General features: G+C 41.0%; 1 protein-coding gene and 1 non-coding gene across 5 annotated transcripts; both read left to right on the top strand.

The window, feature by feature from the left end:
- Positions 1-3828: 3828 nt before the first annotated feature.
- TIPIN (TIMELESS interacting protein) lies at positions 3829-22669 on the top strand. 4 transcript variants are annotated; one of them, XM_036279036.1, is made up of 8 exons: positions 3829-3891; positions 4956-5090; positions 5215-5293; positions 5505-5580; positions 9647-9769; positions 10003-10066; positions 19305-19514; positions 22420-22611. In XM_036279036.1, the coding sequence occupies exons 2-8, from the start codon at positions 4964-4966 to the stop codon at positions 22590-22592; spliced, it is 852 nt and encodes a 283-aa protein (XP_036134929.1). In that variant the 5' UTR covers positions 3829-3891; positions 4956-4963; the 3' UTR covers positions 22593-22611. The 4 variants fall into 4 exon arrangements, with proteins under 4 accessions (XP_036134929.1, XP_036134937.1, XP_036134946.1 ...); XM_036279044.1 differs by lacking the exon at positions 3829-3891 and adding an exon at positions 3988-4074; XM_036279025.1 differs by lacking the exon at positions 3829-3891 and having other exon boundaries at positions 19308-19514; positions 22420-22613.
- LOC118622618 lies at positions 10995-11130 on the top strand. The gene has a single exon (XR_004958097.1).
- Positions 22670-23995: the final 1326 nt, after the last annotated feature.

Below are 23995 nucleotides of genomic sequence, written 5' to 3'. Positions count from 1 at the left end.
GACCCGTTTCCAAAGTCTAAAATGCCTATCGCGTAACAAAGGTGAACCTCACGGAGAACCTCGGAGGAGATTTAACACCTCCGAGGAATTCAGGCGGAAGAAAGCTGTGGGAGGGGAGCGGTGGGGTGGGCGTGGCCCAGGAAAGGCGGAGTCGGACGTGGGCGGGCGTGGCCTGAGCGAGGAGGATCCGGCAGCAACGTCCGGGCCGTGCGCAGATTTGGCGCCAAACGCCCAGGGCTCTTTTCGCGGCGGTAGCTTTAGAGTCTCGCGAGAATCGTGGTTTGCTCTCTGCCCCAATCACGGTTTTGCAGCCGCTGCTGTCCGCATGCAGGTGAGAGCGGGCCAGCGGGAGAGTGAAGTCCTTTAGGGGAGAAGCGGCCTAATGACTCCGGCGGAGGAGCCGTGTGCCGGGCAGTAGTGAGGAGGATGGAATACAGAGCTGAGGTGGACTTGGGCGGAGCGGAACAGTAGAGGCCTGAAGGCCGCGACCTGTGGGGCGAGGTGACCTGTGGGGAGGGACAAGGGCGGGCACGTTTACTGTTTGTTTGTTTTGGGTCAGCCTTTCACTAAACCTAACCCTTTAGCCTGAGGGAACGTGTGTCACAGACATCTTCACAGGGCCAGTTTCTGACCGTGGGCTTGTAAACGGAGAAGGCATCCCGTGACTACTGCATGGATGAAGGTGAAGTGAGAGTAGACGGGGGAGTGAGGAGGAGAAGGTTGGAGAGCCGAGGGCTGGGAAACTGTGTTCAGGGATGGTCAGCAGGGAGGGACGTCGAGGCAGTCCGGCGCAGCGTCCCTTGCCAAAGGGGCCTCTGTTTTGATGAGTTGGAAAAAGTTGGACATTGGACACCGAAAGGGTCTGGGAGCGAGCTGTAGTTTGGACAATCCATGTCTTTGTTATGTTCACTTCTCTGGGAGTTTGAGGACGAGAGGAAGAGGTTAAGAGAATTTCATCCATGCCTAAAAAGGAGACTGTAAAGAGACAATGCAACAATTATCAAGAAGTGAAAGATATAAAAATATGAAAATAAAATTAAAAATAAGTGAAAGAGGTATATCGTGTTCACTACCAGTGTACAGCCCCACCCCATGGTTCCCCGTTCCTGATATACCATCAGGCCACACTTAACATAGGTTGTGTGTGCCCTGTCATCAAACTCGGCTCCCTCAGCCTCCGAGGCATCAACCCCATTTCTTCCTAGAGGGCTTAACGAGATTGGGGCTACATAAATTTATTGTAGGTAGAAAGCTACTTGAGAGGTTATGATCTCTGACTGCCTTTCTTCCAATTTTGAAAACCTATGATTCTTTTTTTTTTGGTACGTGCCCCTAGTGGGAACCGAACCCAGGAGTCTGGTCCACAGGCTAACGCTCCAACTGCTGAGCCAAACCGGCCAGGGCGAAAGATCTGATTCTTGAACCTTACTTGAAGGTACAAGTGGGTCATTATAAAGAATTGATATTTATTTTGTTTTTATGTAGTGTAGTCATGGAAATTTAGAATTAGAGAGACTAGAGATCATCTAGCTCCAGAAGTTTTACAGTTTTGGGGAAGCTTTGGAATTATTTTCTTCATTGTCTCATTCAACAAATATATATTGAACATTTGCTGTGTAGCAGCTTTGGAGATGGCGTGTGAAGCACAATGAGACCTACCTGGTCTTTGCCCTTTTGGAGCTACATTCTAGTGTGGGAGACAAACATTAATCAAATAATCACACAAATAGAACTTAATTTGAAACTGGGTTAGTGCTATGAAACTTGTACTTGATACTTTGAATGCTTATTATAGGAGGATTTAGTTTAGGGAAATTGGGGGAGACTTTTCTGTGGAGGTGATTGTAGAGATCTGAAAGAGATTAGGTAGGAGTCAAGGAAGAGCCAAAAAGTCTAGTGGCCTGAGGGATATGGCGTTTTCAAAGAAATGAATGAAAAGTGGTATAAAGCTGGAGATGTAGGACGGTGCTCATTATCCTAAGAGCAGAAGAAAGCCATTGAAATATTTAAGCCAAGTGGTAAAACTGAAAGAGTTAGTCAAGTTTTGTTTTTTTTTTATCCTCACCCGAGGACATTTTTCCATTTTTTGTACAGATAGAGTGGGAGGGAGAGAGAGGAAGGGAGAGAGAGAGAGAGAAACATTGACGTGAAGGGACACATCGAGTGGCTGCCACCCGCACGACCAACCAGGGCCGGGGACAAACTGCAACCGAAGTACGTGCCCTTAGCGGGAACCGAACCCGGGTCTCTCCGGACCGTAGGCCGACGCTCTAACCGCTGAGCCAAACCGGCCAGGGCAGAGTTAGTTAAGTTTTAAAGGGTAAAGGTAAAAGCTTGCAAAAGGTGGAAACTGAAAAATTTGATGCTTGCATGACCTTTGCTCAGCCTTCTGTTGAGTGAGGATTCTCATGTTATCGGTAAGACAGCCAGCAGATCACCCAGCAGATGCAGGACGAGATATCAGACCAGTCCAACAGCAAAGTGGGCAATGGGCCATGCAGAGTACGTCAGCAGAAACCGCCAGAAGCTACAAGTAGAATAGATAAACTATATCCCAAATGTTATTGGAGGCTGACCCCTATCTGACTCAGCCTGCCTGCACCCAGGCGTCTGCAATAAAATCATTTTGCTCTAAGTTGCCTTGCCTCGTGGATGTGATCTCCCACTGGCTCAGACCTTTTAAAAATGATCAGCTTCACATTCCATAGGTTCAACTTAGCTGTTACATGGAGAATGGATTGGAAAAGGCAAAAGTGGATAGGAGTGTTGGAGTAATCCAAGTAGAAATGTTAAGAAGTGGTTGTGGAGATAAGGAGAAATAGACAGAATCATGGGATATTTATAAAGGAGGTAAAATGGATAGGATATGTAGGGTAGAGGGAAGTGTTATGGATGACTTGTAGGTTTCTGACATAGGCTATATGTCATTCAGTGAATTGGGAAAATTAGAAGTTCAGTTTTGTATATGATTTATAGGTGCCTTTGAGAAATTTTTAAAAAATATATTTCTTTATTGATTTTAGAGAGAGAGAGAGGAAGGGAGAGGGAGAGAGAGCTAGAAACATCAGTTGGCCACCTCCTGCATGCCCCCCACTGGGGATTTGGCCCACAACCTGGGCATGTACCCTGATCAGGAATCGAACTGGCGACCTCTTAGTGTATGGATCTACGCTCAGCCACTGAGCCACACCTGCCGGGTGGTGCCTTTGAGAAAAAATTTTTTTTTCGCCCAAGGACATTTTTCCATTTTTTTGTTCAGATAGAGTGGAAGGGAAAGAGAGGAAGAGAGAGAAACATTGATGTGAAAGGGACACATCAAGTGGCTGCCATCTGCACAACCCAACCAGGGCCGGGGACAAACTGCAACATGCTCTTAGTGGGAATCAAACCCGGGTCTCTTGGGACCACAAGCCGATGCTCTCTAACCACTGAGCCAAACCGGCCAGGGCAGAGAAATTTAAGAGCTGTAAAATGAAAAGTAGGGATCTTGATCTCAGACTTGATGCCTAGGATGGAGATAAAAAATGAGTGAGTTGGCCTGTGGTCCAGAGAGACCTGGGTTCGGTTCCCACTAAGGGCACGTACCTCTGTTGCACTTTGTCCCCAGCCTTGGTTGAGGTCGTGTGGTAGGCAGCCACTCGATGTGTCCTTTTCATGTCGCTGTTTCTCTCTCCTTCCCACTCTACATGAGCAAAAATGGAAAAATGTCCTCGGGTGAGGATTAATTAAAAAAAAAAAAAATTAGTCATCTGTAAATGCTTATTAAAGCTATGTGTGTAAATAAGTGAAGAGGGCCTAGGTTGGAATCTTGGATACTTACTGACCAGGTTAGAGGAAGATGAATCTTCAAAGCAGATCCAGAAGGAGTGTCCAGAAAGGGAGGAAAACCAGGTGAACATAAAACTATTATGTTTTAATAGTTAATGGAAACACTTTTCCAGAAAAGGAACTGATCAAAAGTGTCCGATGTTGCTGAGAGGTCAAGTAAGATGATACTGAAAGCATTCTTTCAAGTTATCAACCTGAAGATTACTTTCCTTTCTTCAAAGGAAACCTTACCTAGAAGATCAATATGTAAGCATATTTCTGTTAAAAGCTGCTCTGGTTGAAGTGGCAGGTGAGGTACCTATCCCCTGCATATTTCACACCCATTTGGACCATAGTTTGAAGTCCTCTGAAAAGCCCAAATCATTTTATGATAGAGGAAACTCAACAGCTGAGGTAAAATAATTTGTTCAAAATTATATTGTTATTTAGTAGTAGGGTATACATTAAAATTCAGTTCCTCTAATTTTTAGCCTAGTTCTTTTTTTTTTATCCTCACCCGAGGACATAGGACATTTTTTCGTTTTTTGTTCAGATAGAGTGGGAGGGAGAGAGAGAGAAAGAGAAACATCGACGTGGAAGGGACACATCGAGTGGTTGCCATCTGCATGACCCAACCAGGGCCGGGGGCAAACTGCAACCGAGGTACATGCCCTTAGCAGGAACCGAACCCTGGTCTCTGGACTGCATGCGGATGCTCTAACCGCTGAGCCAAACCTGCCAGGGCTAGCCTAGTTCTTTTTTTCATAATTATTACCTCCACTTCTTTTCATTGTGTGTAAGTTTAAAATATGTTTTAACGGACTGAAACACATGAATTTTGCTGCGGGTGGATCATTGTTTTAAAATATATATTTTTATTGATTTTTTAGAGAGAGAGGAAGGGAGAGAGATTGAAACATTGATATGAGAGAGATACATAGATTAGCTGCCTCCTCCACACCCCTTATTGGGGATTGAGCCTGAAACCCAGGCATGTACTCTGACCGGGAATCAAACCAGGACCTCTCAGTTCATGGGATGACGCTCAGTCCACTGAGCTACACCAGCCAGACACTGCAGGTGGATCTTAATTGTGTAATAGGAAGATTACTTGGATGAATAAACTTGTTTACTTTTTTTCCCTCCAGAGGAAAAGATGCTGGAGCCACAGGAGAATGACTTGATTGACCTACCAGAAGATGTAGAAGATGAAACTTTTCCTCCTTTCCCGCCTCCAGTTTCTCCAGAGAGAGGAAATGGTGAAGGAGCTGAAACTGATGATGGTATGTATAGAGCTCCAAAAAAATGTCTGTGTTTAGTTATCCATCTATCAGCTTAGAAATGAGTCATTTTATAGGTGAGGCTTAAATTTTTTAAGTAATATTAAATCTTGGTATATTTCACCAGAGTCAGGAAGAGGAGCGCCTGTTCCTGTACCTCCAAAGAGAACAGTTAAAAGGAATATACCCAAGCTGGATGCTCAGAGGTATATTTACTATTTCCTTAAACATTTGTACTTTTTTTTTTTACATTTTTTTTTTCTTATGTTACAAACTTTTAGTTGGGATGATTTGCAGATCAGATATTTATAAAGATTTTATTTTCAGTCCAGATAATATCTAATTTCTTCTTAAGGTCTTGGTTTGGCCTTGATAGCTCTAGAAAACTTGGAATTAAAAACTTATTTCTATTCACAGATTAATTTCAGAGAGGGGGCTTCCAGCATTAAGACATGTATTTGATAAGGCAAAATTCAAAGGTAAAGGTCATGAGGTAAGGAATGTCTGGTTTTTATTTCAGACCTTTGTTTTTTAAAATACAGTTGTCCCTCAGTTTCTGGGAGGATTGGTTTTAGGACCCCTGCGATTGCCAAAATCCACAGATGCTCAAGTCCCTTATATAAAATGCATAGTATTTGCATATAACCTACTTTAAGTCATCTCTAGATTACTTGTAATACCTAATACAATGTAAATGTTAAGTAAATAGTTGTTATATTATTTAGGGAATAACGACAAGAAAAAAGTCTACATGTTCAGTACAGATGCAGAGGCAGCAACCTTCTAGGCCTTACTACATTGCACATGTCAACAACAGTGTAACCTTTTCCCCCTGAATATTTTCAATCCACAGTTGGTTGAATCTGGGGATGCAGAACCCACTGATAAGTAGAGCTTACTGTATCTATAAAACTGGGCCTGTTACCATGTTAGGAATCTTAGAATGTTTCACAGGTGCAATCATTCATCATTGTATCTTTTGAGAAACTATGATGTGGAAAGGGCACAAATAAGAAAACATTTGTGTAGTCTTGGTTTTGCCACAGTATGCCTTTAACTAAAATCATATCTGAGTCAGTAAGCCTGAGTTTGTACTTTATAATTTTGAGGAATAAAATTTCCTTTGTCTACTTCAGAGAGTGGTTTTAAGCTTTATGAGAGCAAGGACTTTACCTGTACTGATAATTTACATGTCCCCAAGATATGGCACCATGCCTGGTTCATAACAGGCATCAGTTAAGTTTTGTTGAAAAATGGAGACATTCAATCACTGGACGAACGTACATTTAAAATTTTTCTTATCTTTGAATCATGTAGATACTTTTTTTGCAGATGATATCTTTATAGAGCTTTGCAGTTTATGAAGTACTTTTAAATATATTCTTATTTTTTAAATTAATTTATATTTTTATCCTCACCCGAGGACATTTTTACATTTATCTTCAGATAGCGCAGGAGGGAGAGTGGGAGAAAGAGAAACATTAATGCGAGAGAGACACATCGAGTGGCTGCCACCCACACGACCCCAACCGGGGCCAGGGACAAACTGCAACTGAGGTATGTGCCCTTAGCAGGAACCAAACCCCGGCCTCTCTGGTCTGTGGGCCGACACTCTAGCCACTGAGCCAAACCGGCCAGGGCTTTAAATATATTCTTTTAATTCCCAACTATGGGATAAGTGTTGGTCCCATTATCTAATTAAGGAGACTGAGTTTTAAGTGTCCGATGACAACAGTTAGGACAGAGCCTAGACTTCCCTTTTCATAGCCCAGCTAGAATAATGTTAAAAAACATTGGTGTGGTATGCAGGATAATTGGAAAGAGGGAAGAGACTGGAGGTAGACAGCAAATCAGAGGCTGTTGCACTACCAGTGGAACAAGGTGAAAACAGCTTGTATGGGATAGTAGAGATCAACATATAGTACTTGCATTTGACTTGGACCTAAGGAGATGAAAAAGGAATAAAAATAATCCTAAGAATTCAAACCTGGGAGGCTGAAAACTTGTATTATATTTGCTCAGCTTCAGTGGACAGGAAAAGAATAAAGCCTGTGTCCTGTTTTACCACAAAGCTAAACATAGATGTATTAAAGCCATACCCTCCTCATTTAATTAATTTGTTGAAGTTTTTAGTAAATAATGATGAATTGGTGCTTTGAATTTATGAAGTCTTCATTGTTTTCATAAGATAAACTTATGTGAAGGATAAATATTTTGCATTTCACTGGGCGAGGGTCGGCTCTGAAAGAGTTTATCTGGTCTTCTGTACTTTGCCCTTGAAAATTTTCACTATTTTCTCACAAAGTTGAATCCTCACTGCTTTTTTCTTCATGTATGATTTGGGGCTTCCCATTATGTTTAGATATTTCTCTTATTGTGTCCTTGGGGTCTAACATTACGTTGTGAGGTGGCCAGCAACCTCCAACAATTGGAAAATGACTTTAGGTGATTGAATTTTTAAAAGAAGTGTTATCTTTATTATTAGACTGAGAATGATAAGACATTACACTCACAGTATTACATATTTAGTTATTGGTAGAGTTGATTGTCAACTATTGACTTTTTTTTCCTTTATTGATTTTTAGAGGGAGAGGGAGAGAGAGCTAGAAACATCGATGAGAGAGAACATCAATTGGCTGCCTCCAGCATACCTTCCACTGGGGATCTGGCCCACAACCTGGTCATGTGCTCTGACCCAGAATCAAACCAGCGACCTCTTGGTTCATGGGTTGACGCTTAACCAGTGAGCCACACTGGCTGGGCAACCATTGGCTTCTAAGGCAAGATTAAATAACAACAATAATCGCCAACATTTGAGTGCTCACTTTGTGTCAGGAGCTTTATTTGTATTATTTAATCTTCATAATAACCTGATGAGGTATGTATATTATCATTCTCATTTTATACATGAAGAAAAAGGCACAGAGAAGCAATTTGTTCAAAGTCACAGCTATTAAGTGGTAGAATTGAAATCTGAATCTATGTAGTCTGATCCAGAGTCTGTGCTTTTAACTATCTCCTATTTTAAAATACTGTTAAGAGAAGAATAAAGTATTTTATAGTAAAACCCAGAATTTGGAACTTTTCTCATTTATTAGTCCAGTTTATTAAACTTTATATTTCATTTAATTTTTTTCTTTTTTTTAATCCTTACCCAAGGATGTTCTTCCATTCATCTTCAGATAGAGTGGGAGGGAGGGGGCGGGGTAGGGGGAGAGAGAGAGAAACATTGACACAGAGAGACATATTGATTGGCTGCCTCCCTCATGACCCCATGAGGGCTGGGGATTGAACTGCAAGCAAAGAAGTGCCCTTGACTGGAATGGAAGCTGTGACTCTGCTCCACAGGCCAATGCTCCAGCCATTGAGCCAAACTGGTAAGGGCCATTTAATTTTTTAAAAAATTAATGTTATATTGAAATTTCATCTCTGGCTGGTTTGGCTCAGTGGTTTGAGCTTCTGCCTGCAGACTGAAGGATCGTGGGTTCAATTCCTGGTCAAGGGCATGGGGTTGCAGGTTCAATCACTGGCCTTGGTTGGGTCAAGGGAGGCAGCCAATCCATGTGTCTCTTTCACATCATTGCTTCTCTCTCTATTGTTCTGCCTTCCACTCTATCTAACAAATTAATGGAAAAATATCCTTGGGTGAGGATTAACAACAACAACAACAAAAAGAACAAAAAAAAGGAATTTCAAATATTGGTAGTCTGGTCTGAGAATGTTTAAACTATTCTTGCTGGTCTTCAGTACTTTGCCCTTGGGATTTCTGAATGTATGTTCAAAATGCTGACTTATCAATACTTTCTTTATATGTGACTTAGGGATCTGCCACTTTGTTTAGTTATTCCTAAAAGGTGTCTTGACATATTTTATTAAAGCTTATTTTTAGTATTACTTTAGAGTTCTGAAAAGACACGTGTGATTATCTTTTAACTTTTATTAAGCTTTTATCTTTTTTACCCCTCTGATTAAAAAAAATGTATCCAGTGCCCTTTTATTTTTATTTTTTATTTTTATTGATTTTAGAGAGGGAGAGAGAGATAGAAACATCGATGAGAGAGAACATCAATTGGCTGCCTTCTGCATACCCCCAATTGAGGATTGGGCCCACAACCTGGGCATGTGCCCTGACCAGGAATCGAACCATCCAGTGCTCTTACATTATTTTTTTTTCTTTATTGATTTTAGAGAGAGAGGAAAGGAGAGGGAGAGTTAGAAACATCAATGAGAGAGAACATCGAGTGGCTGCCTCCTGCACGCCCCTCACTGGGGATCAGGCCCACAACCTGGGTATGTGCCCTGACCAGGAATCGAACCAGTGACCTCTTGGTGCATGGGTCGATGCTCAACCACCGAGCCACACCAGTAGGGCTCCAGTGCCCTTTTAGACTATAATCCTCTAAGCCCTCAATAGATATTTTTCTTCTTAAAGTTTCTTCACCTTATAAATGTAAAATGACACCAGTGACTTTGGCATTACTATTCAATTTTAAAATCTGCTGACAAGGTCAGTACTGAGAATGAGTTTTCTATTTAGCATTTTTATTTTTATGTGCCAGGCTGAAGACTTGAAGACCCTAATAAGACACATGGAGCACTGGGCACACAGACTATTCCCTAAACTGCAGTTTGAGGATTTTATTGACAGAGTTGAATACCTGGGAAATAAAAAGGAAGTTCAGGTATGTGTTGAGATTATTATGAATATCATGATGTTGAATAGTACAAGAATAGATTTAGTTAAAACTAAGTAGCTGTTTTGGGTCTTTATTTTAAAATCTGTCTTGGTAGAGAGAAGGAAAATTAATAGCAGTTATTTAAAGAACAACTCTTTTTTTGAAACTCAGAATGGAATAAATAATCATTTCCCCCAAATATTGTTAGTGAAAATGTAAAATTATTTCTTTATTTTCAGACCTGTTTAAAACGAATTCGACTTGATCTCCCTGTTTTACATGAAGATTTTATTAGCAATAATGGTAAGAGTATAGGTTTATCTACTTTATAAAAATTCTTCTTTTAGAAATGGATTTAGTTGGTGTGGACAGTATTATAGGACTGGGTTCTTAGTCTATTTTGAGTATATATTTAAAGTACAGTAAATAGGAATAAGTTAAAATGCTTATGTACATGTAGAATGTTGTATATAATATTTGTTTCTTTAAAGCAGCAGTTCTCGCCCTGGCCAGTTTGGCTCAGCGGTTAGAGCATCGGCCTGCGGTCCGGAGAGACCCGGGTTCGGTTCCCGCTAAGGGCACGTACTTCGGTTGCAGTTTGTCCCCGGCCCTGGTTGGTCGTGCGGGTGGCAGCCACTCGATGTGTCCCTTCACGTCGATGTTTCTCTCTCTCTCTCCCTTCCTCTCTCTCCCTCCCACTCTATCTGTACAAAAAATGGAAAAATATCCTCGGGTGAGGATAAAAAGAAAAAAAAAAAAAAGCAGCAGTTCTCAACCTGTGGGTTGCGACCCCGTTGGGGGTTGAATGACCCTTTCACAGGGGTCGCCTAAGACATAACAGTAGCAACAGTTAGTTGTACAAATTACAGTTAGAAGTAGCAACGAAAATAATTGTATGGTTGGGGGTCGCCACAACATGAAGAACTGTATTAAAGGGTCATGGCATTAGGAAGGTTGAGAACTACTGCTCTAAAGACATGGCTGCAGTGCTATTAAGAGATGTAAAAATGTATTTAGCCATAGGACATGAGCTTTTAAGAACTTTGATGGTGACTCACAGATCTTTCGTAGTGCTTGGTAGTAAAAATGTATGACAAAATATAGTGTTCATATACATGCACATCATTAAAAAAGTGTCTCTGGGAAATTAGGCAGAATAATTTGATGCTGAAATAGTTTACATTTTACTTAAGAGTGCAAATTCGGGATATAGGACTTTAGTAAGACTTACGTGACTGTTCCTGGTATTGATTGCATTTGTTAGCTGTACATTGCAATCATAGGCAGTCACATACATCAAAACATATGGTTCCTGCCGACAGAGTCTGTATAGTTATCAGATTTTCTGTGCGATGGCTCCGTACATACTTGTTTTTTTAAACTTTTAATAGATGTGATAGAAAATACAGGCTTCATATAGAATTCCCCAAAATTATTAATAAGTTGCTTTTAAAAGTGTGAAAGGTTATGATTTAAATAATCCAAGATTAATTTTTGGTAATATATGGTATGTACCAATGGCATAGGATTTGGTATATGGGAGGGATTAGTTATAGTACTAAATCCCACAGCATATACCCCTGGATTGGTTTATTCAGTACCACTTTTTGGGCTGTGTACTGTATGCTACAGTTTCAGGGATAAAGATGAATAAGATGAAAACCCTTGTCTCATGGGCTAACAGGCTGGTGAACGAGTCAGACATATAACATTGTTAGTAGTTTGATAGGTCCTGTAACTAGAGATATGAACAGGACACAGGGTTGGGTGCAAAGGAGAGCAGTTACTTTTATCTAGGGGAGGAGAAAGCTTCACAGAGGAGGTATCACAAGAGCTTTGAAAGATAAGGAGTAACAGGCAGAGGTGATTTTGGATAGAAAGAGCCATTTATGCAGAGGAGTGTATAAACATGGGACCATTCATGGAATCACAGGCATGCTGAAATATAGGGTACACAGAGGAGATCTATATCAGAGAACCTTGTTTGTTGAATCTGTTCCTTTTTTGTATCCTAATACAAAACTTCTGGATCAGGCACCACAACAATAAAAATGTTTTGAGCGTTTTATTTGCTTTTTCTAATACATTTACTACTATACTGATCATAATGTACATTTTTGTTGTCACCAAAACATTATCATACAGTTTTAAAGTGAGAACAATATGAATAAATATCTACTGAATTAAAAAAAAAAATCTTGGGCCAGTACTTCTTGGTCAATGATTTCCTTCCCCCCTCCCCTCCCCTCCCCTCCCCTCCCCTCCCCTCCCCTCCCCTCCCCTCCCCTCCCCTCCCCTCCCCTCCCCTCCCCTCCCCTCCCCTCCCCTCCCCTCCCCTCCCCTCCCCTCCCCTCCCCTCCCCTCCCCTCCCCTCCCCTCCCCTCCCCTCCCCTCCCCTCCCCTCCCCTCCCCTCCCCTCCCCTCCCCTCCCCTCCCCTCCCCTCCCCTCCCCTCCCCTCCCCTCCCCTCCTTTCCTTCTCTCTTTCTCTCCCTCTTCTTTCTTTCTGTTTTAATCCTCACCTGAGGATATTTGTCAATTAATTCTTAGAGTGGAAGGGAGGGAAGGGGAGAAAGAGAGAGAGAAACATCGATGTGAAAGAGACACATCAATTGGCAGCCTCCCCTAAGACCCAACCAGGGCCAGGGATCGAACCTGCAAGCCAGGTACGTGCCCTTGACTGGGAATTGGACTTAAGACCATTTGGTCCGTGAGCGGACACTTAACTGCTGAGCCAAACCAGCCAGGGCTTGGTCAGTGATTTGATGGTACAGTTGTAGATTGTTTTTTCCCTTCAAATATTGGTTTTTACCTTACTAAGATAACAGAAATCTAAATGTAAGTAGGTCATTATTAACTGTACTTAGTAAATCTTGATGTTCATTTTTTAATCCCATTCACTAATGTAAGGATTTTTCTATTTTTTTTTTATCCTCACCCGAGGACACTTTTCCATTTTTTTGTTCAGGTAGAGTGGGAGGGAGAGAGAGGAACAGAGAGAGAGAGAGAGAGAGAGAGAAACATCGATGTGAAAGGAACACATCGAGTGGCTGCCACCTGCACAACCGACCAGGGCCGGGGACAAACTGCAACCGAGGTATGCGCCCTTAGCGGGAACCGAACTCGGGTCTCTCAGGACCGCAGGCCGACGCTCTAACCGCTGAGCCAAACTGGCCAGGGCTAATGTAAGGATTTTTGTTGAAGTTTACTAAAAAATTTTCATTTACTCTTTCAATCAATTAGTTTTCTTAAAAATTAAGCAGGGGTTATATTTTTATATTTTTAACTAATGTGTAGTCATGTCACCCCTGTTCTCAAAGCCCATTAGTGGCTCCTTATTTTATTCAATATGAAAGCCAAAACCCTTGTAATGTCCAGCTTGGCCCTACAGAATTTGTTCTGTGTCCTCACGCCATCCCTCTTGCCTCTCTGACTGTATCGTTATACTGTTTCAGCCACTCTTGCCTCCCAGCTGTTCCTTGAACCTTCCAGGCACATTTCTGTTTTAAGGCTTTTGCACTCTTTCACTCTGCTTTGACGATTGTCCTCCGTCCTCCCTCCAGCCTCCAAATCGATATGGCTAACTCTTATTGTCTTTTTTTTTTTTTTTGATATTTTGTTCAGATAGAGTGAGAGGGAGAGAGAGAGAGAGAGAGAGAGAAACATCGACGTGAAAGGGACACATAGAGTGGCTGCCACCCACACAACCCAACCAGGGCCGGGGACAAACTGCAACCAAGGTCTCTCGGGACCACAGGCTGATGCTCTAATGCTCTAACCGCTGAGCCAAACCAGCCAGGGCGGTAGTTTTAATTTTTTTTTTTTTTTTATTCTCACCCGAGGACATTTTTCCATTTTTTGTTCAGATAGAGTGGGAGGGAGAGAGAGGAAGAGAGAGAGAGAGAGAAACATCGATATGAAGGGACACATCGAGTGGCTGCCATCCGCACAACCAACCAGGGCCGGGGACAAACTGCAACCGAGGCACATGCCCTTAGCGGGAACTGAACCCGGGTCTCTCGGGACCGCAGGCCGACGCTCCAACTGCTTAGCCAAACCAGCCAGGGCAGAAATATAGCATCCAGTGGCTGCCACCTACACAAACCAACCAGGGCTGGGGACAAACCGCAACCGAGGTACATACCCTTAGCGGGAATTGAACCTGGGTCTCTCTGGACCGCAGACCATCGGTCTAACCGCTGAGCCAAACCAGCCAGGGACTTACTGTCTTCAAACTGTGCTCAAATATCAACTCTTTGAAGTCTTCCTTACCACACTGGTAAAATTATACCCCATTTCTATTCCTGATTCCCCTATGCTTTTTTTTTTATAAGCACTTGTTTCCTTTTATTATATAATTTGCTTATCTGTTAGTTTATGTTTATCAAAATGATAGCATCCTGTAACACAGTGAATATTTCTGGCTTTGGCTTCTTTGCCACAATAGCCTGCCTACAATTTGCAGTGAATGAATTTTATGTGTGGTTCTAATTGGTCTTTAATCCCATTTTATCCTAGTTTTAGCCCCATCAGTGTTTATATTCACATTGATTTTCCATTAAACATTGCATTAAAGAGGCCATTTCCTATTGACGATACCTTTCCATTTACGGCTAACAAAAAAGTAGTTCTTTATGTATTTTATTAGTATTAATTTAGAATCTTGTAAGCCCTATAAGGTGAAGCATATTAGAAATCCTGTATATTGCACAATTGGTTCTAATACTTGTCTCTTAACTTCTCCAGCAATGTTTTCTACTTGTATGCCATCAATATTTTCTGACAAAGGAATGCATTTTAGTTTCTTGCTACAAAATTTTTCCTATCAGGAAGGAAGAAACCTCAAAGGGGGTTTGGATTGTAAAAGATTGGATTAAATACACGACCTTTACACTTTACCAGAATAATTGTAAAGGTTTATCTTCATGTTTTAAATGTTTTGTTAATTATGCCGGTTTTTACTCTCACTAGCTAATAACCTAAAAGGCATAGCATATACATAAGACAAGGATGGTGTATATAAACTAATCTTTCATTTTCTTTTCTGTTGTAAATTTATATTTCAAATGGTCTTAGTGATAATAGAATTTTTTTTCTTGTCTAGTTGTCAGATTTGATGAGGTTATGCTTTTTTTTTTTTTTTTTTTAGTTTGCTCATATCTTCTACTTTCAGGTGTTTATTTTGCAAAAAACCTTTTTAGGCTACCATATGTCCATTTTGTTGGGGTTGTTTTGGTTAAAACTAGAGAGTCTGTAAGTGTACTTAACTGGGCAATCAGAATCAGCTGTATGTCACAATATGCTGAAATTAAAAACTGAGTGAGGGCCCAACTCTTCCCCCGACCCCCTTTCTCAACATGGAGCTGCCTTTATTAAGATAGCTTACAGACCACATAATTGTCCTACGGATAAGTGATAGTTTATCACTACCAGTCCTTATTTTTTTATTTTTTTATTATTTTTTTTATTTTATTTTATTTTATTTTTTTATCCTCACCCGAAGATATTTTTCCATTTTTTGTACAGATAGAGTGGGAGAGAGAGAGAGGAAGGGAGAGAGAGAGAGAGAAACATCGACGTGAAGGGACACATCGAGTGGCTGCCACCCGCACGACCAACCAGGGCCGGGGACAAACTGCAACCGAAGTACGTGCCCTTAGCAGGAACCGAACCCGGGTCTCTCCAGACCGCAGGCCGACGCTCTAACCGCTGAGCCAAACTGGCCAGGGCTATTTTTTTATTTTTAATCTATCTTTATTGTTGAATGTTTTACTGATGCCCCCTCTTTTTTCCCCATTGACCCCTTCCTCCCCAATCCTGCCCCCTCCTGCCTTCCCCACACTATTGTCTGTGGCCATTGGTTATGCATATATGCATAGAAGTTCTTTGGTTTATCTCATCCGACCCTCCCTCCCCCTTTCCCTTTGAAGTTCATCAGTCTAACAGTCAGTTTGTACTTCTTAATTCCTTTGTCTTTTTCACCCATCCTCCAACCCCCTCCCATCTGGCAAGCAACAAAACATTCTCTGTATCTGAGTCTGTTTCCGTTCTGCTTGCTCATTTTGTTTGTAGATTCAATTGTTGATAGATATGTATTAATTGCCATTTTATTGTTCTATTTTTGTTCTTCGTCTTCAAGAAGACCCTTCAACATTTCATATAATACTGGTTTGGTGGTGATGAATTCCTATAGCTTTTTCTTGTCTGGGAAACACTTCATATGTCCATCGACTCTAAATGATAGCTTTGCAGGAAAGAGTAATCTTGGTTGTAGGTCGTTGCTTTTCATCACCTTGAATATCTCTTGCCACTCCTTTCTGGCCTGTAAAATTTCTTTTGAGAAATCAACTAAGTCTTGTGGGAGCTCCTTTGTAGGCAAGGAACTGCTTTTTCTCTTGCTGCTTGTAAGAGTCTCTCTTTGTCTTTAACCGTTTGCATTTTGATGATGACGTGTCTTGGTGTGGACCTCTTTGAATTCATCTTGTCTGGGACTTGCTGTGCTTCTTGGACTTGTGTCTGTTTCCTTCACCAAGTTAGGGAATTTTTCTGTCATTAATTTTTCAAGTACGTATGTTTTCACTTTCTTGCTCGCTCTATTCTCCTGGCACCCCTATGATGTGAATGTTGGCACACTTGAAGTTGTCCCAGAGGCTCCTTACACTAGCCTTATTATTTTGGATTTGTTTTGCCTTTTCTAATCTGATTGGCTGTTTTTTGCTTACTTATATTCCAAATCAGTGGTTTATTTCTTGGCTTTACCTACTCTACTATTGATTCTCTGTAAATTATCCTTTATTTCAGTTAGTGACTCCTTCATTTCTGACTGGCCCTTTTATATTTTGTTGATGTTCTCACTTAAGTTCCTTGGAGGTCTCCTTAAGTTTCTTGAAGGTCTCACTAAGTTCTTTGAGCATCCTTATAACCAGTGTTTTGAACTCTGCATCTGTTAGATTGCTTATCTCCATTTCGTTTAGTTCTTTTCCTGGAGTTTTCTTCTTTTCTTTCATTTGGGACATGTTTTATCTCCTCATTTTAGCTGCTTCCCTGTGATTGTTTCTATATATTAGGTAGAGTTGCTTTGTCTCTTAGGCTTCATAGGGTGGCCTATTGTTGTAGGTGTCCTATAGGATCCAGTGGCACAGCCTCGCTGATCACACCAGCTGGGCCCTCGAGGTACACCCCTAGTGTGGACTGTACATCTTTCTGTTGTATTTGAGTCTTTTTTTTTTTTTCTATCCTCACCCGAGGACTTTTTTTTTATCCTCACCCGAGGACATTTTTTTGTTCAGATAGAGTGGGAGGGAGAAAGAGGAAGAGAGAGAGAGAAACATTGACGTGAAAGGGATACCTTTCGAGTGGCTGCCTCTCGCATGACCCCAACCAGGTCCAGGGACAAACTGCAACCGAGGTACATGCCCTTAGTGGGAACGGAACCGATGACTCTCTGGTCTGCAGGCTGACACACTCTAAGTGCTGAGCCAGACTGGCCAGGGCTGTAATTGAGTCTTGATTGCTATTGGCACGCCAATGGGAGGGACCCACTTAGGCTGATCAGCTGCAAGGACTACCAGTCCTTTTTTTTTTTGAGGACATTTTTCCATTTTTTTGTTCAGATAGAGTAGGAGGGAGAGAGAGAGAGAAACATCGATGTGAAAGGGACACATCGAGTGGTTGCCACCTGCACAGCCCTACCAGGGCCGGGGACAAACTGCATCCGAGGTACACGCCCTTAGCAGAAACTGTATCTGGGTCTCTCTGGACCACAGGCTGACGCTCTAACCTCTGAGCCAAACTGGCCAGGGCCTTATTTTTTTTTTATCCTCACCCGAGGACATTTTCCCATTTTTTGTTCAGATAGAGTGGAAGAGAGAGAGAGAAACATCGATGTGAAAGGGACACATTGAGTAGTTGCCACCCGCATGACCCAACCAGGGCCGGGGACAAACTCCAACTGAGGTATGTGCTCTTAGTGGGAACCGAACCCGGGTCTTTCTAGACCACATGCCGACGCTCTAACTGCTGACCCAAACTGGCCAGGGCTACCAGTCTTCTTTTTAAATATAAGTTAGTAAAGTTTAATTTTTCTTAATTCTTAAATTAATTATAAATGGAAGATCTAATATTTAATTTCCATAACACTGTGGATCATTTTAGGGGTATCCTATTTTGAGATAACCAGTATATATGGCTTTAAGAGTTTATTAAGAGCAAAAATGTAGAGAATAATGCACTGAATTTTTTGGAAAATTAACTTGGAAATATGTCCACAGATCTCTAAATTTCTTTTCCTTTTTTACTTTGTGTCTGTCCTATTAAAAAATAGCTTATATAAAATTATTACTCTGTATTATGGCAAGCTATTTAAATGTTTTTGTTTAATGTAAAACAAAAATATTCTTTGGGCCCTGGCCTGCTTTGGCTCAGTTGCTTAGATATCGTTCCATGCACCAAAAAGTCACCAGTTCGCCCAGCCGGTGTAGCTCAGTGGTTGAGCATTGACCCACGCACCAAGAGGTTGCTGGTTCGATTCCCAGTCAGGGCACATGCCCAAGTTGTGGGCCCAATCCCCAGTAGGGGGCATGCAGAAGGCAGTCAGTTGATGTTCTCTCTTGTCGATGTTTCTATCTCTTTCTTCCTCTCTCTCTAAAAGTCAATAAAGAAAAAAAAAGTCATCAATTAGATTCCGGGTCAGGGCACATGCCTGAGTTGTGGGTTTGATTCCTGGTTGGGACACATGCAGGAAGCATCTGTCCGGTATTTTGCTCTAACACCATTGTTTCTCTTCCTCTCTGGCCCTCTTCCTCCCTCCCTCCCTCTCCCTTCTTTGAAAATCAATGTAAGAAGAAAAGAAATAAAAATTTTTAAGTCATTTATTTATTTATTTATCCATCCTCACCCAAGGACATTTTTCCATTTTTGTTCAGATAGAGTGGGAGAGAGAGAGAGAGAGAGAAACATTGATGTGAAAGGGACACATTGAGCCCTGGCTGGTTTGGCTCAGCAGTTGGAGCGTTGGCCTGAGGACCAGAGAGTCCCAGGTTCGGTTCCCGCTAGGGACGTGTACCAGAAAAAAGAAGGGACACATTGAGTGGCCGCCTCCCACATGACCCCAACCAGGGCTGGGAGCCCTTGACTGGACTCGAACCCGCAACTCATTGGTCCGAGGGCTGACGCTCTAACCGCTGACTAAATTGGCCAGGACTTAAGTAGTTTTAAAAAATAATATTTTGGGGGTTCTTTAAGTTCTTTTATTAGTGCAAGCATAAAATATTTCTAATTATAACTAAGAACGTTTGCTTTTTGTTCGTGCATATTTTTAAAACAGTATTTCTATTTGATTTAACATGCCTCTTTAAAGTGATTTATAAATACTCCTTTTACTTGTTTGAATCAAGCATATATTTGTAACATTCTCATGCCTCACAAATTGTTTCTTCTGGTCTGCACCTCGTCACTTTAAACTGATTTTAAATTAATAGCTGTATAAGCTCTTTTTCTAACTAGTTTAATACTAGACATGCACTCACTTTTTCTTTTCTACAGCAGATGAAGTAGGGGAAAATAATGGCCATGATGTAACTGCTACTGAATTAGATCCCTTTTTGACAAACTCATCTGAAAATGTGAAGTTTGCTTCTGAGTCAAGTAGAAGCCTAACCGAAGAGCAACAACAAAGAATTCAAAGAAATAAACAGCTGGCCTTGGAAAGAAGGCAGGCAAAGCTACTGAGTGATAGTCAGTCCCTGGAAAATGGTAAATTTTATGCTAGTTTTTATGTGCTATACCATTAAGATAGCAAGGGCATGTTAGAAATTTTAACTTCTCTACTATCTCCCAAAATAAAATACCTCTAAGAATAGAAAAATGATACAGTATATTAAGTTTATGTACAATCAAGAGAAAGAGACAGTGTGTGTGTGTGTGTGTGTGTGTGTGTGTGTTAACTATCTGGAATCCCCAAAGAATAAACGAGTCCAAGATGGTTTTCTGAATAGTTGGGTACCTCTTAAAAAGTTATTTTAATCATTTAAAATTGATTCTGAATCTTTCAAAATAATATTCTTTCTTGACTCCTTAAAGCATGTAACACTTAATTTTATCTTTAGGACCATGATTATGAACAATTTATTATGGTACTTTCCTAAACATATAAAATGCCTTTTGCACCCATTGAAGATTTTAGAGCCATTTACTATGACATGAATAGGTGGTCCTAAAATGTTTTTTTAAATTGCATAGAGTCACTTGTTGTGAGCTATCAGCTTGATTACCTGTTACATTCCCTTCTGTCTAGTAAAATTGTCTTAAAATGTACTATTTTTATTTATATATATATATATATTTTTAATCCTCACCTGAGGATATTTTCCCTTTTATCTTCAGATAGAGTGGGAGGGAGGAGGGGGAGGGTGGAGAGAGAGAGAGAGAGAAACATCAATGTTAGAGAGACACATTGATTGGTTGCCTCCTGCACAACCCTGACAAGGGCTGGGGACTGAACCGCAACTGAGGTACATGCCCTTGATCAGAATGAAACCTGAGACTCTGGTCTGTGGGTTGATGCTCTAAGCACTGAGCAAACTGCCCAGGGCTGTTTTTACTTTTTAAAAATATTTTTATTGACTTTTAGAGAGGGAGGAAAAGAATGTCGATGTGAAAGTGGAACATCGATGCCTCCTGCACTCTCCCTATGGGGGGATTGAGCCCACAACCTGGCATGAGCCCTTACTAGGAATTGAACCAACACCCTTTTGGTGCATGGGACAATGCCCAACCAACTGAGCCACACTAGCCAGGGCAAAATGTGCTGTTTTTAAAACAAATTGTAGGTTTGGAAATTAGATAGCCAAGTTTGTTAAAACTGTATTTAAAAATAATTGTAGTCCTGGCTGGGTAGCTCAGTTGGTTAAAGCATCAACTCAATATGCCAAGGTTGTGGGTTTGATACCCCATCAGGGCACATATAAGAATTAACCAATGAATGCATAAATACATGGAACAACAAGTCAATTTTTCTTTTAAATCAATCAATCAATTAATAAATAAGTAAATAAATAAATTGCAAATTGGTTTTGAATGAGGCAGGATGGCATGTCATTCTCAATTTCCAATTCAGTTTTTTTTTTTAAATAGGAAAATAAGAATTATAGTAAGTAGGGAAAATTGTGTGACTACATTATCATGATTTTTTTCCAGTTAAAATGAATTTAATTTTTAAATTTACAAACATTTTATTTCCATGTGGAAAATTACATGAAGACAAAACTGTTGTTGATGGCAGTGTCTTCCTTGCTGTCATTATCAAGGTGTACCTGGCAATAAGCATTTTAAGGCTCATCTCTTATTTATAATATATGAATTTAAAATTTGCCCAAGTAAAAATAGTATCTGAAATTTTCTTTACTATAGATCACTTTGACACACAGCAGTTAAGAGCATTTGATCTTTTTTTTTTAATCCTCACCAGAGGATATTTTTCCATTGATTTTGAGAGAGGGGAAGGGAGGGAGGAAAAGAAAGTGAAAGAGAAAAACATCAATGTGAGAGAGGCACATGGATTGTTTGCCTCCTACATATCCCAACTGGGGCCAGAGATTGAACCTGCAACCCAGGTATATGCCCTTGACTGGGAATCCAACCCAAAACCCTTTGGTCCACAGACCAACGCTCTAACCGCTGAGCCAAACAGGCCAGAGCAAGCATTTGATCTTTTAAAAAAATTTTTTTTTCGCCTTTATTGATTTTAGAGTGAGAGGAAGGGAGAGGGAGAGAGAGAAACATTGATGAGAGAGGTAATCAATTGGCTGCCTTCTGCATGCCCCTTTTTGGGGATTTGGCCCACAACCTGGGCATGTGCCCTGACCGGGAATTGAACTGGTGACCTCTTGGTGCATGGGTCAATGCTCAACCACTGAGCCACACCGGCCAGGCACATTTTATCTTTTTTTGTTGTTAATCTTCACCCAAAGATATTTTGTCATTGATTTTTAGATGGAGAGAGAGAGGAAAAAAAAAACATCAATGTGATTGGTGGCCTCCCACATGACCCCAATTGGGGCTGGGGATGAAACCTGCAACCCAGGTACATGCCCTTGGCCGGGAATCGAACCCATGATCCTTTGGTCTGCAGGCTGAAAACCGCTGAGCCAAACTGGCCAGGACAGCATTTGATCTTTTAAAACTTCTGTCTAGTAGTTGTGATTTTGAATGAGAACAGTTGCCATTTGGCAATGATTCAAGAGTTTGAGTTTAGTACCTTTCAGGACCTCTTGCGTTAAAAAATTTTTAAAAATTTGTTTATTTATTGGTTTCAGAGAGAAAAAGGAAGGGAGAGAAACATCAATTTGTTCCACTTATTTATGCATTCATTGGTTGCTCCTTGTATGTGCCGTTACCGGGGTTCAAATTGCAACCTTAGCATATCAGGATGATGCGCTAACCAATTGAGCTACCCAGCCAGGGTCAAGACCTCTTGTGTTTTTGAATGGGCTTTATACATGTATACAAATGGCTTTATTTGGAAGAAAGTAATCATAATTAACATTAACTAAAATGATCATAGATATCATTTCTTTTAATTGAAGCTTGTGAAGAGATTTGTGTTAGGTAAGATTGGACTAGGTGCTTATATAATGTGTAATAATGATTTCTCTTTCAGACTTGTCAATGAACACATCTAGGGCACAGACAGTTGAAGATATTAATACAGGTGAGGATCAAAAAGAGGAGTCAGATGGACTTAACAAAGACATTCTAGATAATCCACATAGTGATGCAGCTGCCAATACTGTAAATGAAGAGGAGGAATTAAAGCTGGACCAGTCCTTTTAAAATGTACAGCAGTAACTTTATGCTTCATCTAGAAATGTTACTGAGGTTGGAAAGGCCTCAACTAAAAGGAAGTTAACTTGGTATCCTCCAAGTTTGAGTATGTATTTTGTCTACTTTGAGTGAAATCCTTATATAGTAAAATCTATAGATGTCTGTTTAAAATCTGGTATTTATAATTATACTCATTGCTTATTAACTTTAATTAAGTCTATTTATTCTCTTTGGTGTTTCTATATAGCTATGACTGCATAACAATGATTAGTTAATAGCTTCTGCTGCCATTGTGCCATGGAGTGCCTTGTTTTCACTAAATTAGGTGGTGGTTTAAGATGTAAATATATAATGTTAATATCCATTTAAAAAATAAAAATCTTACAAACTATCTCTAGAGGCTTTATAAAAGTTTCTTATTGCTATTTAGTTTTGCAATTTACACTTTTAGTAGAATATTTAAGGTTTTTATATGTGTTTACATGTATTTTGAGGAGTGACTTTATTATTTATTTATTTATTTATTTTTTTATCCTCACCCGAGGATATTTTTCCATTTTTTGTACAGATAGAGTAGGAGGGAGAGAGAGAGAGAAATATCGACGTGAAGGGACACATCGAGTGGCTGCCACCCGCACGACCAACCAGGGCCGGGGACAAACTGCAACCGAAGTACGTGCCCTTAGCGGGAACCGAACCCGGGTCTCTCCGGACCGCAGGCCGACGCTCTAACCACTGAGCCAAACTGGCCAGGGCTTGAGGAGTGACTTTAATATGTAAAGGGTCACATGAAAGGTTGATATACTGCCTGTCTTGCATAGGTGCTAGAGAGGTTCAAATACTCCTTGGTTCCTACTGACCAGTTGGAGAGAAACTTGCCAAGTATTATGATAGAGCACCTAGGGCAGATTCACAGGAGACCTTTGAGTTAGTGGAGATTTCAGGGATTGGGGAGTTTATCAACTTGGTAGAGGAGTAGTTAACAGATTAAGTTTAAAGGTCTCTCTAGTCCTTGGCAGGAGATTCCCATGGGGGAGAGGGAAAAGCAAAACTAGTTTTTACAAACTAGGAGATGGGAAAGTTGCTTTTTATGAAAGACTGGCAGAGGGATGGTGCTGAAGTGGTTTTATCCATGAAGCTGGGCATCTTGCTCTCTTCAGGCTTGCTGAGTTCAGGTGGTTTGATTCAAAGGCCAGGAAGTTGAGTACAGATCATCTGAGATATGGGGGGCTGGGGCGGCTGTAGTCTTGCAGGGGACTGGCGGAGTAAGGGGCCAAGAGGCATAATCCTTTGATGAGTGTGGCTTATTGCTGCCAATAGGGGATCATCTAGAAGATGGAGCCCTGCCCAGCCTGTGTGGCCCAGTAGTTGAGCATCGACCCATGGACCAAGAGGTCGCTGGCTCGATTCCC

This window comes from Molossus molossus, unplaced genomic scaffold (genome assembly GCF_014108415.1).
Source record: "Molossus molossus isolate mMolMol1 unplaced genomic scaffold, mMolMol1.p scaffold_m16_p_1, whole genome shotgun sequence".
Classification (NCBI taxonomy): domain Eukaryota; kingdom Metazoa; phylum Chordata; class Mammalia; order Chiroptera; family Molossidae; genus Molossus; species Molossus molossus.
The sequence above is the reverse complement of the archived record's forward strand: the minus strand, read 5'-3'. Positions and strand labels throughout refer to the sequence as shown.